Raw genomic sequence first — 15,746 nt, 5'->3', positions numbered from 1 at the left:
AAGTTTATATAAACACCCCATATGTGGTCGTAAACTGCTGTATGGGCATGCGGCAGAGCGCAGAAGGAAAGGAACGCCATATGGTTTTTGGAAGGCTGATTTTGCTGGACTAGTTTTTGACACCATGACCCATTTGATGCATCCCTGATGCACCCCTAGAGTAGAAACTCCAAAAAAGTGACCCCATTTTGGAAACTACAGGATAGGGGGGCAGTTTTGTTGGTACTATTTTAGGGTACATATGATTTTTGGTTGCTCTATATTACACTTTTTGTGAGGCAAGGTAACAAAAAATAGCTGTTATGGCACAGTTTTTATTTTTTGTCATTTACAACGTTCATCTGAAAGGTTAGACCATGTGGTATTTTTATAGAGCAGGTTGTTACAGACGCGACAATACCAAGCATTTTTGAAAGAAAGATTTTTTTAGTTTCTCCACTCATTCTGAAATCCATAGTTTATTTATTTTTTGGGCGACTGTCTTATGTAGTGGCTAGTTTTTTTCGGTATGAGATGACGGCTTAATAGGTACTATTGTGGGGTGCGTATGACTTTTTGATCGCTTGGTACTATACTTTTTGTGATGTAAGGTAAAAAAAAAGGCTTTTTGACACACTTTTTATTTTAGGGGTTAGGTCACGTGTGATATTGTTATACAGCAGGTTCTTATGGACACGGGGATACCTAATATGTCTACTTTATTTAATTTAAGTTTTACACAATATTATCATTTTTGAAACAAAAAAAAATCATTTTACTGTCTCCATAGTCTGAGAGCCATAGTTTATTTTTTATTTTTTGGGCGATTGTCTTAGGTAGGATATCATTTTTGCGGGATGAGATGATGGTTTAATTAGCAATATTTTGGGGTGCATATGACTTTTTGATCGCTTGCTATTATACTTTTTGTGATGTAAGGTGACAAAAAATTGCTTTTTTAACACCGTTTATATTTTATTTGTTTTACATTGTTCACCTGAGGAATTAGTTCATGTGATATTTTTATAAAGCAGGTTGTTACGGACGCGGAGATACCTAATATGTATGCTTTTTTTATTTACTTAAGTTTTACACAATAACAGCATTTTTTAAATTAAAAAAATTATGTTTTAGTGTCTCCATTGTCTCACAGCCTTAGATTTATTTTTATTTTTGGAGCGATTGTCCTAGGTAGGGGCTCTTTTTAGCGGGATGAGGTGACGGTTAGATTTGTACTATTTTGGGGGGCATACACCTTTTTGATTGCTTGGTGTTGCACTTTTAGTGATTTAAGGTGACAAAAAAATGTTTTTTTAGCACAGTTTTTATTTTTATTTTTTTATGGTGTTCACCTGAGAGGTTAGGTCATGTGGTATTTTTATAGAGCAGGTTATTATGGACACCTCAATACCTAATATGTCAACTTTTTTTTTATTTACTTAAGTTTTACACAATAACAGCATTTTTTTTTATTAAAAAAATTATGTTTTAGCGTCTCCATAGTCTGAGAGCAATATTTTTTTTATTTTTTTTGGGCAATTGTCTTAGGTAGGGTATCATTTTTTGCGGGATGAGGTGACGGTTAAATTGGTACTATTTTGGGGGGCATATGCCTTTTTGACCAAAAAAGTTTTTTTTAGCAGTTTTTATAGTTTTTCTTGACGGTGTTCATTTAAGGGGTTAGCTCATGTGATATTTTTATAGAGCCGGTCGATACGGACGCGGTGATATCTAATATGTAAACTTTTATTTTTTCCTATTTTAAAAAAAAAAAGTACTTTATTTTGGGAAAAGGACACTTTTTTTTACTATAAATTTCTAATTTTTGGGTAAAACTTTATTTTTTAGCTTTTTTTTAACTATTTTTTTGTCCTACTCTGGGACTTCAACTTTTGGCAGCCACGATGCCTAATGAAGGCATCGGGCTGCCTTCCCTGCCATCGGGTCCCTGTCACAGCAGCGCGGGGACCCGATGGCTGCTCTCTTCCTCCCTCCACACATCGCACGTGTCGCGGACAGCGCTGACTGGGGCACATTAAGGGTTAATGTGCCTGCATCGGTGATTTCACCGATGCCGGTGTATGCAACAGGTGTCCAGCTATAAGTGACTGCCACACCCCTTCTGTGGATCGTGCGGGCGCATCTCCTGCACCCGCCGATTCACAGCACCCTACATGTACGGCGCTGGTCCTTAAGTCACGGACATCTGCGCCCTACATGTACGGCGCAGGTCCTTAATGGGTTAACAAGATTTTTTTTATTTGCACATATATGTTTATATTTGTATGTGTGGTTTGGGGGGGGGGCCCAGGTACATTCCTTGCACAGGGGCCCTCTACTGTCTGTGTCCGCCCCTGGTACCAAGTTTATCATTACTATAAGGGGCTATTCACACAAATTTATTTCAGACGTATTATATGTCTATATTACTCCACTTGTGTGTTTCATGGCCCGATCATAAAGCCCTATGATGCTGTTAGTTGGGTTCTATTAAACCCATGGTGAGGCATGACAGACGATTAATATGGACATATATTCATGTGATTAGTCCCTACAGAGAATACACAAGACACATTGCCAATTTTATTTTCACTTTATTGTAGCAAATGTATTAAAACTATCTAAAAGGTGAACCAATCACAACACAGATGTCAGTTTTCAACAAAAGAACATAAAAATAAATCCTAATTAAATAAATAATTAAAATAAAATGTCCTGATTGGTTGCTATGTTAAAAAAAATAACTATTTCTTTTAGACAGTATGATAAATTCAGAATTTCACTTTATATAGATCAAAATACAGTAGATATATGTTTTTAAAGGGCTTGTTACAGAAAGGCTGGGTCACTAATTTGGCCTTTAGCCCATATAGTATAATTCAGATTTTGGAGTCATTTCTTTTCTGAGGTCACCTCTCTGTAATTATTTGCTTTAGGCCTCATGCACACGACCGTATCAGTGTTTTGCGGTCCGTTTTTCACGGATCCGTTGTTCCGTTTTTTGTTTCCGTTGTGTTTCCGTTTTTGTTCAGTTTTTCCGTTCCGTTTTTCCGTATGACATATACAGTATACAGTAATTACATAGATAAAATTGGGCTGGGCATAACATTTTCAATAGATGGTTCAGCAAAAAACGGAATGGAAACGGAAGACATACGGATGCATTTCCGTATGTGTTCCGTTTTTTTTGGGGACCCATTGACTTGAATGGAGCCAAGCACCGTGATTTGCGGACAAGAATAGGACATGTTCTATCTTTTCACGGTACGGAAATACGGAAATACTGAAACGGAATGCACACGGAGACACTTCAGTTTTTTTTGCTGAACCATTGAAATGAATGGTTCAGTATATGTACCGCATACTGAACTACAAAAACGTCCAGTATACTGAACGCAAAATACTGTCGTGTGCATGAGCCCTTACTGTGACACTATTATCTACTACAAATGTATAATTATGTAACAAAACTGGATATAACATAATAATATTATGTAGGTTCTGTGAACAGGCAGTACCGTGATGAAACATCTTTTCTACAAAGTATGAACATTTCTTATGTATTACTTATTATAGCAGCTTAGAAAGAGAATTAGGTCCAGTCACCATAAACCAACTAAAGTATGTTGTTTAGCTCTAGGCAACGTAATGCTCATCACTCTCATCAGCTATTTTTCTGCCCTGAAGGAAGTTGCTGGGTGATTTAAAGACTCCTCGTCTCAGGTGCTGCTATCAGACAGCGGCAGCTCCAGCAGAGAGGCTGCTAGGAATCCATCTCAGGCCCCTAGGCACTGCCTGCAGTTATCTCCAGCCATTGCAGACGGTGTCTGCTATCCCTTTCTGGATAAACACACCATAAACTGCAGCCTCCCACAGTGACTTCCTAAATGTGGCTTCTGCAAATACAGGTCTTTAGTTTTTACACATTATAAATGATCATGTAAGTCTCTTATGGTCCCAGAGGCAAATAGGCAAACAAATGATATTTTCCATCTAAAGTTACACACACAAAGAAACAAACCAGCAGATGTTTTATATTTCATCAAAAAGGTTATCAACGGTGGCACTTATCTTTCAGCCACTATTGAGTACCCTACTGCAGTGGTGTAGCGTGAGTTGCCAGCACCCTGGGCAAGCCAAAAATTGTGCCCCCCCTCAGCCTGTGGGCACGCTTTTAACAGATAATGTAGTAGATCACTTGCAGTCCTATGTAACACCACAGATAACACAGTGATAACTCTCTGAGTACAGATAATGTACAGTAGTAGATGTCACCTGCAGTCCTATCTAACACCACAGATAACAGTAATAACTCTCTGAGTACAGATAAAGTAGTAGATGTCACCTGCAGTCCTATGTAACACCTCAGATAACACAGTGATAACTCTCTGAGTACAGATAATGTAGTAGATGGGTGTGAGCCCCCAGAATTCAGAACACGCATGGTGTGACCAGGTTTGGCCATATTCTCAATCTCCTCCCCCAACCCTACCATGAAACAGATATGTGAATGGACATTATTATTACAGTAGAATACCGCACCACACCTGTTACATCCAGTGACGTCTCCTGTGATATAGACTTCCCTCAAAGTCTTCATTCAGAGATAAGGCCGCCATGATACCTTCTTTCAGCCGCTTCTAGTCCCTGCAGAGTTTCACAGAAAAAAAATGTAGGTTCCTCATTTTACTATCATCCTCTCCTTCCTGGTGTCTCAACACTGTCATCCTGCTGTCCCCCAATACTGTGCTAGAGCCATACAGATAGTCCCCCATTCTCCCTAATATTATATCCCCTGTATATTATAATGGCCCCCTCTGTATTAGTATTATTAATATAAAGGCCCCCTCTTTTTTTATTAATATAATGGCCCCCCTCTTTGTTATTAATATATTGGCCCCTCTTTATTATTAATGTAATGGCCCCTCTTTGTTAATATATTGGCCCCTCTTTATTATTAATGTAATGGCCTCTCTTTATTTTTAATATAATGGCCCCCCTCTTTATTATCAATATAATGGCCCCCCTCTTTATTATTAATATAATGGCCGCCCTCTTTATTATTAATATAATGGCCGCCCTCTTTATTATTAATATAATGGCCCCTCTCTTTATTTTTTATATAATGGCCCCCACTCTTTATTATTAATGTAATGGCCCCCTCTGTTATTAATATATTGGCCCCTCTTTATTATTAATGTAATGGCCCCCTCTTTGTTATTAATATATTGGCCCCTCTTTATTATTAATGTAATGGCCCCTCTTTATTATGAATATAATGGCCCCCTCTTTATTTTTAATGTATTGGCCTCCTCTTTATTATTAATGTAATGGCCCCCTCTTTATTATTAATATAATGGCCCCCTCTTTGTTATTAATATATTGGCCCCTCTTTATTATTAATTTAATAGCCACTCTCCATGTATTTTCTACGACTGTGTGGGAGGCAGGGAAAAAGTTGGCCCCCTCATTATTATTAATATATTGGTCCCCTCTTTATTATTAATGTAGTGGCCCCCTCTTTGTTATTAATGTATTGGCCCCCTTTTTGTTATTAATGTATTGGCCCCCTCTTTGTTATTAATGTATTGGCCCCCTCTTTATTATTAATGTATTGGCCCCCTCTTTGTTATTAATGTATTGGCCCCCTCTTTGTTATTAATGTATTGGCCCCCTCTTTGTTATTAATGTATTGGCCCCCTCTTTATTATAAATATAATGGCCACTTCACTCTCATTAGTATGATGTCCTCGGTGGTCCTCCTCTTTCTGCTCCTCCCCCACCCCCATAGTGCCCCCAGTACCTCTAAAATTAGGGTAGGGTACATAAAAAAAAAGAAAAAAGAAAACTTACCTCTCTCCATCACAGCTTGTGGCGTCCCGGCGCAAGCGGTCACGAACACCTCACTGTGCCTTCCCGCACCGCGTCATCTCGCGAGATCCGACTCAGAAGGTCACAGTGAGGTAATCGTAACCGAGTCCTGCGTCACTCTACTGCCTTATAGGCTTCAGGCCTTGTGGCCTGAAGCCTATGAGGCATAACGGAGGGGACGGGAGCCATATGCTCCCGTGGCCTTCATTGAAATTCCTGCTGCCTGGTGCCCCCCACGCAACGCCACTGCCCTACTGAGTATGATCAATACTTACTTCTCATTCACTTATCATAAATCATGAGACTCACTGATATTTGGACCTTGGTATTTATTTGTACATAACAGATATCATTATGGTTTGTCTTTGTCTCCATTTCCACCGAAAGAATTCTGAAGCATCTGTTCTTATGACTCTATGTTGCGCCATTCCTTTATTATTTCTACTAGAAGGTATGAATGACTAGCTAGCAGTTTGCAATGAAGGTCTGGATGGGTGTTATCAGTTGTAGGAGTGTCCCTGCCCAATATGACACTGTGCAGCCAGTGTCAGACTGAGCAGTAACTGGTAACACCCAGCTAGACCCTCACTGCAAACTGCTAGTATTTAATTCATAACTTCTAGAAGTAATAATAAAGGAATGGCACAACATAGGGCCATAAGAATAGATGTTTCAGAATTGATATTGTATGGAGAAAGCAACTAGTTACTAAAAAAGACACGTCAGAAGAGGTTGCAAGTCTTCTTTAAGGTTATATCCAGCCTCCATCTAACGGCTCATGCACACAAACGTGCCGTGTTTTGAGGATCAGCAAAACACGGCTGCCACCCGTGTGGCTTCTGCAATTTGCGGAACGGAACAGGCGGCCAATTATAGAAATGCCTATTCTTGTCCGCAAAGCGGGAACCAAACCACATTCCTAAGACTGTAGAGGCCATCAAAAACGTGGGTCAATTTACAGCTGAACATGCTGTTGTCGGTGGGACCGGCTGAAAGTCTCTTGTGTATGGGGAGCTTCTTACTCTCCCTGAGATAATGTGTAACTGTCATTATTTTTTTTTATTCTTGTAATGTGTAGGGGCAGTGATACTGAACATTTTTGTAATATACTTTAATTGCTGAAATAATAAATTTCTATTAGAAAAATAGCTCTAAAGTGGCCCATTTTGACCCTTAGCAACGCTCTTCTGTCTTCTGTTCACATAACACAGTCAGTGTGGAACGTGTCTCCATTGCTATGTAAACAGAAGACTAAGGCTCAAAATGGGCCACTTTAGAGCTATTTTTCTAATAGAAATATACAATTTCAGCAATTGGAGTACCTTATTTTTCACCACATAAGACACATTTTCCCCCAAAAGTGGGGGAGAATGTCCCTGCGTCTTATGGGGTGAATATTAATGAGCGCTTCCTTTATGGAAGCGCTCATGAGGAAGGCTCATGAAGGTTCTGTACTAACCGCTTCCCAGTCCTCGGCTGTCAGCTGTGCAGTGGCTGCGCACAGCGCGAGGGCGCTCTATGACCTCACGCTGTGCGTGGCAGTTCACAACACATCTGACAGCAGGAGGAAGAGGATTGCGCTGGAGAGGAGCGGTGGCATCCAGGAGCAGGAGAGGTAAGTGGGTTTTTTTTGTGTTCTGTGACTGATGAGAGGCATGGGGGCAGAAATATCACAATGGAGGCTGAAACATGGCAATGGGGCTGAAATATGGCCATGGGGCTGATATAAGGGCTGAAATATGGCAATGAGGCCTGATAATGAGGACTGAAATATGGCAATGGAGGCTTAAATATAGCCATGGGGGCTGAAATATGGCTATAGGGGCTGAAATATGGCAATGGGGGCTATTATGGAGGGTGAAATATGGGGCTGATATGGGGGCTGATGAGAGGCATATGGGGACTGATATTGGGTCTTATGAGAGGCCTGGGGGCTGATATGGGGGCTCATGAGAGGCATGGGGTTCTTATCTGAAGTCTGATTGGGGGTCATTCACATTGGGGTCTGAGCTGAGGTCTGATTGGGAGTCTAATCTGAGGTCTTATTGGGGTCTCATTGGGGCTGTCACCTGAGGTCTGATTAACATTGGGGGACTGACTGGTGGTATTACCTAAGGTGTAATTAAAAATATTTTTTGTCTTATTGTCCTCCTCTAAAACGTTATATTACAAAAATGTTCACTATCACTGCTCTACACATAACAAAAATAAAAAAAAGAATGACAGTTACACTTTAAAGAATAAAAGGAATAGGCATATTGAATTTCAACACTCAATCCTTTTGTTTCCCAGGAGATAAGCTTCCATTTGAGGAGTCTGGCAGTCTTACCATTCAAAACACATAAACACTCAGCCAAACTGACCATGTATGTGTATAGGGGAGCATTTAGCTGACAGATATTGAAGGTGTATGGGCAGCTGAAGGCAGCTGTTAAGATAAGACAAGATGAAGGTGCTCAACATGAAATGTAAGGAAACTGTCCTTTTTAACTATGTTAGGCTGAGTTCACATCAATGTTTAGCTTTCTGTTCTTCTGACACATCAAAAGAAGAGTGAGAAACAAAAACAGGATCCTGTAAAAAAAAAAAGGATACTTTTTTTTCCATCTCAAAAAAACTGATCTCAGATGGAAATGGCTCAAACAGATGACAACAGATTTTTTACAGGATCCTGTTTTTGTTTTCTCTACTTGTGATGGATCAGAAGAATGGTAATAATAAAATAAAAATTAATAACAATGAGGTTATAAAAGATGATAGAAAACTGTGCCTGATATAGTCCTAAAATGTCCCTTTGAAGAAAGGTACCATCTATGTAGAACCAGCCCCAAAGTATTTGGAGGCAGCACCGTGACTCAATGCTTTGCACTTGAAGAATTAGAACCATTACTATATTTCAAAACCAGCCATGGTTTCTGCATCGGGTTTTGTGATCATGGGATTTTTCTCTAGGTGCTCCTTTGATTCAGTATTCACTGACAACCTGATAAATGGAAATTAGGCAATGAGTATAAATGAGAACAGATATTAAGGTCACTGATGTTTGTTGCGACTCAAAAAGACAGTGTGGCTGTATAATAACTGTTATTTAATGTAATTATTCAATATTTTATTATATTACAAAAGGATCATATATCGTTTCAACCATAATCATCTTAAATACACCTTTGCTTCAACTATGGAGTGCAGCCCAGTAAACTTTCCTGAAAAAGGACCAAAAACGTTGAAATCTTGCACATATAAAAAAAAAATCAATAAAGAGTTGAAATAATTAGACAAATATTTTCCATAGAGTATAATATTTATTTCTGCATTACCTCTCGATCCAATGATTGCCGAAGCCAAACCACACCAGTTTCACTTTCCACAGCAAAAAATTTACTAGCTTCATCGCCTACTATTCCATACACCAATTTGTCACCATCATAGTCTTGTGCACGTAGTTGAGTAATTGAAGAACCTGCAAAAAAATAAAATAAATCATTTTACCTATTTTTGTTCTAATCTAAACCATTTATCATGTTTGTTATCCACTGCTAAATCAAGTAAGTGTCAAACGATAAATCACCAGAATGCAAGATTCCAAGTGTAATCAGCACACGTGGCAATTTGTGGGCTTCACGAATATTAAAGCCAATCTGCCAACCTTATAGGCTACCCTATGTAAGGGCTGCATATTACAGCTACAGGACTATACAACTGGTAGTCAAAATGGCACAAATAATAATGTTGTGTCATTTGGTTACTAGGATCAGTGAAAGAACAAAATGAACATGTAGTTTAGGAGTCTAGTGTATTCATGAAGGAAGCAATTCCCGTGCCTCTTCCTGCAATAACCGACAGGCTGCTGTATATATAGTATGTACAGTCGTGGCCAAAAGTTTTGAGAATTACATAAATATTGGAAATTTGAAAAGTTGCTGCTTAAGTTTTTATAACAGCAATTTGCATATACTCCAGAATGTCCCGGGCTACTTGAGAAACCTTGTCGTGGTGTCCGGGCTTAAGACATGTTCTACACCGTAGGACATGCTGACTAATCTCTCAATTTTAAAATCAGTTTGAGAATTAGTGAGACTGCAGAGTGCACCTATGTTTGTTATTGTTTTGTTACTCCAGAATGTTATGAAGAGTGATCAGATGAATTGCATAGTCCTTCTTTGCCATGAAAATTAACTTAATCCCAAAAAAACCTTTCCACTGCATTTCATTGCTGTCATTAAAGGACCTGCTGAGATCATTTCAGTAATCGTCTTGTTAACTCAGGTGAGAATGTTGACGAGCACAAGGCTGGAGATCATTATGTCAGGCTGATTGGGTTAAAATGGCAGACTTGACATGTTAAAAGGAGGGTGATGCTTGAAATCATTGTTCTTCCATTGTTAACCATGGTGACCTGCAAAGAAACGCGTGCAGCCATCATTGCGTTGCATAAAAATGGCTTCACAGGCAAGGAAATTGTGGCTACTAAGATTGCACCTCAATCAACAATTTATAGGATCATCAAGAACTTCAAGGAAAGAGGTTCAATTCTTGTTAAGAAGGCTTCAGGGCGTCCAAGAAAGTTCAGCAAGCGCCAGGATAGTCTCCTAAAGAGGATTCAGCTGCAGGATCGGAGTGCCACCAGTGCAGAGCTTGATCAGGAATGGCAGCAGGCAGGTGTGAGCGCATTTTAACGCACAGTGAGGCGAAGACTTTTGGAAGATGGCCTGGTGTCAAGAAGGGCAGCAAAGAAGCCACTTCTCTCCAAAAAAACATCAGGGACAGATTGATCTTCTGCAGAAAGTTTGGTGAATGGACTGCTGAGGACTGGGGCAAAGTCATATTCTCCAATGAAGCCTCTTTCCGATTTTTTGGGGCATCTGGAAAAAGGCTTGTCCGGAGAAGAAAAGGTGAGCGCTACCATCAGTCCTGTGTCATGCCAACAGTAAAGCATTCTGAGACCATTCATGTGTGGGGTTGCTTCTCATCCAAGGGAGTGGGCTCACTCACAATTTTGCCCAAAAACATAGCCATGAATAAAGAATGGTACCAAAACACCCTCCAACAGCAACTTCTTCCAACAATCCAACAACAGTTTGGTGAAGAACAATGCATTTTCCAGCACGATGGAGCACCGTGCCATAAGGCAAAAGTGATAACTAAGTGGCTCGGGGACCAAAACGTTGACATTTTGGGTCCATGGCCTGGAAACTCCCCAGATCTTAATCCCATTGAGAACTTGTGGTCAATCCTCAAGAGGCGGGTGGACAAACAAAAACCCACTAATTCTGACAAACTCCAAGAAGTGATTATGAAAGAATGGGTTGCTATCAGTCAGGAATTGGCCCAGAAGTTGATTGAGAGCATGCCCAGTCGAATTGCAGACGTCCTGAAAAAGAAGGGCCAACACTGCAAATACTGACTCTTTGCATAAATGTCATGTAATTGTCGATAAAAGCCTTTGAAACGTATGAAGTGCGTGTAATTATATTTCACTATATCACAGAAACAACTGAAACAAAGATCTAAAAGCAGTTCAGCAGCAAACTTTGTGAAAACTAATATTTGTGTCATTCTCAAAACTTTTGGCCACGACTGTACATTCACTACAGCTGGTTAGTCACCACTGAGAGGAGCATGGACATTTTCAACTAAAATCTACCTATAATAACCAAATTTCCATTCTTTTGCTATTTTATAGAGTAGTTTACCTCTATTAGTAGTCTATTTTCATCCAACAGTTATAAAATGGTAAGTGCGGCTGCCCTGACAATCAGCTGAATACTATTAGGCAAGTTGTGTGGCAAACATTTCACTTATAGGGTATAGCCATGTTCACACATGGCAAAACATTGCAATTTTTGCAGCAATTATGGAGAATTACAACAAAAATGTGCCACAGCCATGACACTTCAGTAATGGTGCATGGGCAACATGTAAGCCTGGCTTAAATTTACTAACGGTACTGAGAAACGTTGAAAAAGAAGTAAAACTCCAAATTTTATTTAGGTATACATTAAAAATAGGAAGGACCTATATAAGACCAAAACAGAACAAAGAATAAAGAACAAAAAAAACAAACGTAATTTTCATATAAATCCGTGGGCCCCCATTCGTCATTAGACAGTGACCATTGGGGTGGTCCTCACCCTCACAATCTGACACTTAGGCATCCTTCAAACTACCATTTTTTTTTTCCGTTTTGCGGGCCATTTTTTGCGTTCCGTATACGAAACCATTCAGTTCAATGGTTCCGCAAAAAAAACTGAATGTACTCCGTATGCATTCCATTTCCGTATTTCCGTTTTTCTGTTCCGTTGAAAGATAGAACATGTCCTATTATTGCCCGCAAATCACGTTCCGTGGCTCCATTCCAGTCAATAGGTCCGCAAAAAAAATTAAACACATACGGAAATGCATCCGTATGTCTTCTGTATCCGTTCCGTTTTTGCGGAACCATCGATTGAAAATGTTATGCCCAGCCCAATTTTTTCTATGTAATTACTGTATACTGTATATGCCATACGGAAAAACGGAACGGAAAAACGGAACAGAAACAGAAACTCAACGTAAACAAAAAAATAGAATAACGGATCCGTGAAAAACAGACCTCAAAACACTGAAATAGCCATACGGTAGTGTGAAAGAGGTCTTAGATGCACAGTGAGGATCCAAGCTGTTGTATTTGTATTTGATTACCCATTTTAGGCTACTTTCACACTCTCGTGTTCGGTGTGGGTCCGTCATGGATCTGCACAGACGGAACCATTCAGATACTACAACCGTCTGCATCTATTCAGAACGGATCCGTTTCTATTATCTTTAACATAGCCAAGACGGATCCATCTTGAACACCATTGAAAGTCAATGGAGGACGGATCCGTTTTCTATTGTGCCATATTGTGTCATAGATCAGTTTCATCAGACGGACACCAAGGGGTTAATTGTGTGGATCACAGTGCCCTGTCAGAGGTCAGGTGCCGCCAGGCAGCAGGGGGCCAGTATGTATGCGCCTGTTGGTATACTCTAACTTCAAGCGTCCCCATCAACATGGGAACGCCTTTGTGTTAGAATATACCATCGGATTTGAGTTTTCACAATCTAACTCAGATCCGATGGTATATTCTAACCACCAGGCGTTCCCATGGTGACGGGGACGCTTGTGGGGAGGAGTATGCCAAAGGGGTTTAACTGTACTGTTTGGAGGAAAAAAAAAAAAGACGAATATTCTAAAAAATGTCAAAACGAATATATTCGCTATAGTGCTATATATTCGTTTTTTAGAATATTCGTCTTTTTTGAACATCTAAAGTGATGATTCCTCCCTGCTTCTTGCTTTTGGTCCAATGACTCATTGACCCACAAGCATTTTAAGCAGGGAGGAATCATTTGTTCAGATGGGAAAAATGACGAATATTTGATATAACGAATATATAGCAGTATATTCTGTAGTGCTATATACTCGTTTTTGACCAACACCTCGCATTATGCAATTTTTTTTTATTACCGATTTTTCGTAATAAAACTAATATCTCGAATACGAATATTTGCGAATATATGATGAATATTCTACCATATATTCGCGAAATATCGCGAATTCGAATATTGCCCCTGCCGCTCATCACTAGTAGCTAATAGAGAGAACCCCCTAATATGTCCACATGTCCTAACAGGCTATATAGAAAGGGATTTTCGATTTCAGACAACCCCTTTAAAGGGTACAGTACCTCTTGGTAACTGTTTATTTTAAATCATAGTAGCAAGTCTTCAGTATATTTTTTAAGACAGGGGCATAACAAGTAATCATGGGGCCTCATAGCAAAACTTGGAATAAGCTTGACTACTTTCAACATGTTCAAAAAAGATTATGATTAGTCTACGTAGTACACAAGGTTAAGGTTTACATCGATGTCACAATACAGGGATAGTGAACACAGTGATATCATAGTACAGAGATAATGCACACAGAGATTTCACAATACAGGGATAGTGAACACAGTGATGTCATAGTACAGAGATAATGCACACAGAGATTTCACAATACAGGGATAGTGAACACAGTGATGTCATAGTACAGAGATAATGCACACAGTGATTTCACAATACAGGGATAGTGAACACAGTGATGTCATAGTACAGAGATAATGCACACAGTGATTTCACAATACACGGATAGTGAACACAATGATGTCATAGTACAGAGATAATGCACACAGTGATCTCACAGTACAGGGAGAGTGAACATAGTGATGTCATAGTACAGAGATAATGCACACAGTGATGTAATAATAGTAAAATAATGTGCACAGCGAATTCACAGTACAAGAATTGTGCACACATCGATGTCACAGTATTGGCATAATGCACACAGTGATGTCACAGTACAGGAATAACCTAATCAGTGATGTAAATAATGCACATAGTAGATATGGCCTTGAGGTTCGCCCGGCGGTCGTTTCGCAGTGAACTTTGCGCGTTCGCAATTCGGCGAACATGCGAACATATGGCGATGTTCGCCAGCGACATATTCTTTTGCATTGCACCGAACTTTGACCCATGACACATCCATCAGGTGGGACAGGACAGCCAATTGAGACGTTTCAGCATATGGACACATCTCCACCCTATAAAAGGCCAATGGGCAGCCATTTTACATTCTGTGTTTTGCCAGGGTAGGGGGAGATTGCTTTGTGGAGCAGGGACAGGCTGTTAGGGACACCAAACGCTAGCTAATAGGGCCACAAAAGTCCTTTTAAGGACTGGTATATGTGTGCTATCGATAGGTGTGATATACTGAGGGGTGCGATATACTTAAAATATACTTTCTAACATAGAAAGTATATTATAGTGCATTTGTATTGTGCAGCAGTTGTGTGCGGTTCTGCTGCGATACCGCAGCTATATAGAGGGACAAGTGCTATTGGAACAACTATTATCAATGTGCTTGTGGCCCCCAAATCTGATTGAGGGGTGTGATATACCATCTTCCACAAAATACTGATTGAGGGCTGCGATATACCTGTTGCCCCAAATAAACAGGGTGGTGTGATATACCTGCTTCCACAAAATACTGATTAACTCCTTAAGGACACAGCCATATTTCACCTTAAGGACCAGGCCATTTTTTGCAAATCTGACCAATGTCACTAAGTGGTGATAACTTTAAAACGCTTTGACTTATCCAGGCCATTCGGAGATAGATTTTTCGTCACATATTGTACTTCATGACACAGGTAAAATGGAGTAAAATAAATAAATTTTTATTTATAAAAAAATACCAAATTTGCCAAAAATTGGGAAAAATTTGCAAATTTCCAAGTTTCAATTTCTTTACTTCTATAATACATAGTAATACCTACAAAAATAGTTATTATTTTACATTCCCCATATGTCTACTTCATGTTAGGATCATTTTGGGAATTACATTTTATTTTTGGGGGACGTGACAAGTAGGGATGAGCGAACCCGAACTGTATAGTTCGGGTTCATACCGAATTTTGGGGTGTCCGTGACACGGATCCGAACCCGAACATTTTCGTAAAAGTCCGGGTTCGGGTTCGGTGTTTTCTTGGCGCTTTTTGAAAGGCTGCAAAGCAGCCAATCAACAAGCGTCATACTACTTGCCCCAAGAGGCCATCACAGCCTTGCCTACTATTGGCATGGCTGTGATTGGCCAGTGCAGCATGTGACCCAGCCTCTATATAAGCTTGGGTCACGTAGCGCTGCACGTCACTCTGCTGATTCAAGCATAGGGAGAGGTTGCTGCTGCGACGTTAGGGCGAGATTAGGCAGATTAACTCCTCCAAAAGACTTAATTCAGTGATCGATCTCCAGCTGTGGATCATTGAAGTGCTGATATTGAATTGCTCACTTTTTTTAGGCTGCCCAGAGCGTTTTTATATCACTTTTTTATG

At 39.8% G+C, this 15,746-nt stretch overlaps 1 protein-coding gene across 1 annotated transcript in view; it reads right to left on the bottom strand.

The window, feature by feature from the left end:
* The window catches only part of CDH23 (cadherin related 23), a 1,196,655-nt gene that overhangs the window by 1,130,336 nt on the left and 50,573 nt on the right, over positions 1-15,746 (bottom strand). The window contains exon 2 of the mRNA XM_040438415.1: positions 9,168-9,310. Within this exon, the coding sequence (XP_040294349.1) occupies positions 9,168-9,310 (143 nt within the window). The remainder of the gene's footprint in view (positions 1-9,167; positions 9,311-15,746) is intronic.

Source organism: Bufo bufo, chromosome 6 (assembly GCF_905171765.1).
Source record: "Bufo bufo chromosome 6, aBufBuf1.1, whole genome shotgun sequence".
NCBI lineage: Eukaryota > Metazoa > Chordata > Amphibia > Anura > Bufonidae > Bufo > Bufo bufo.
Note: the sequence above shows the minus strand (reverse complement) of the source record. Positions and strands in the feature narration are given on the sequence as shown.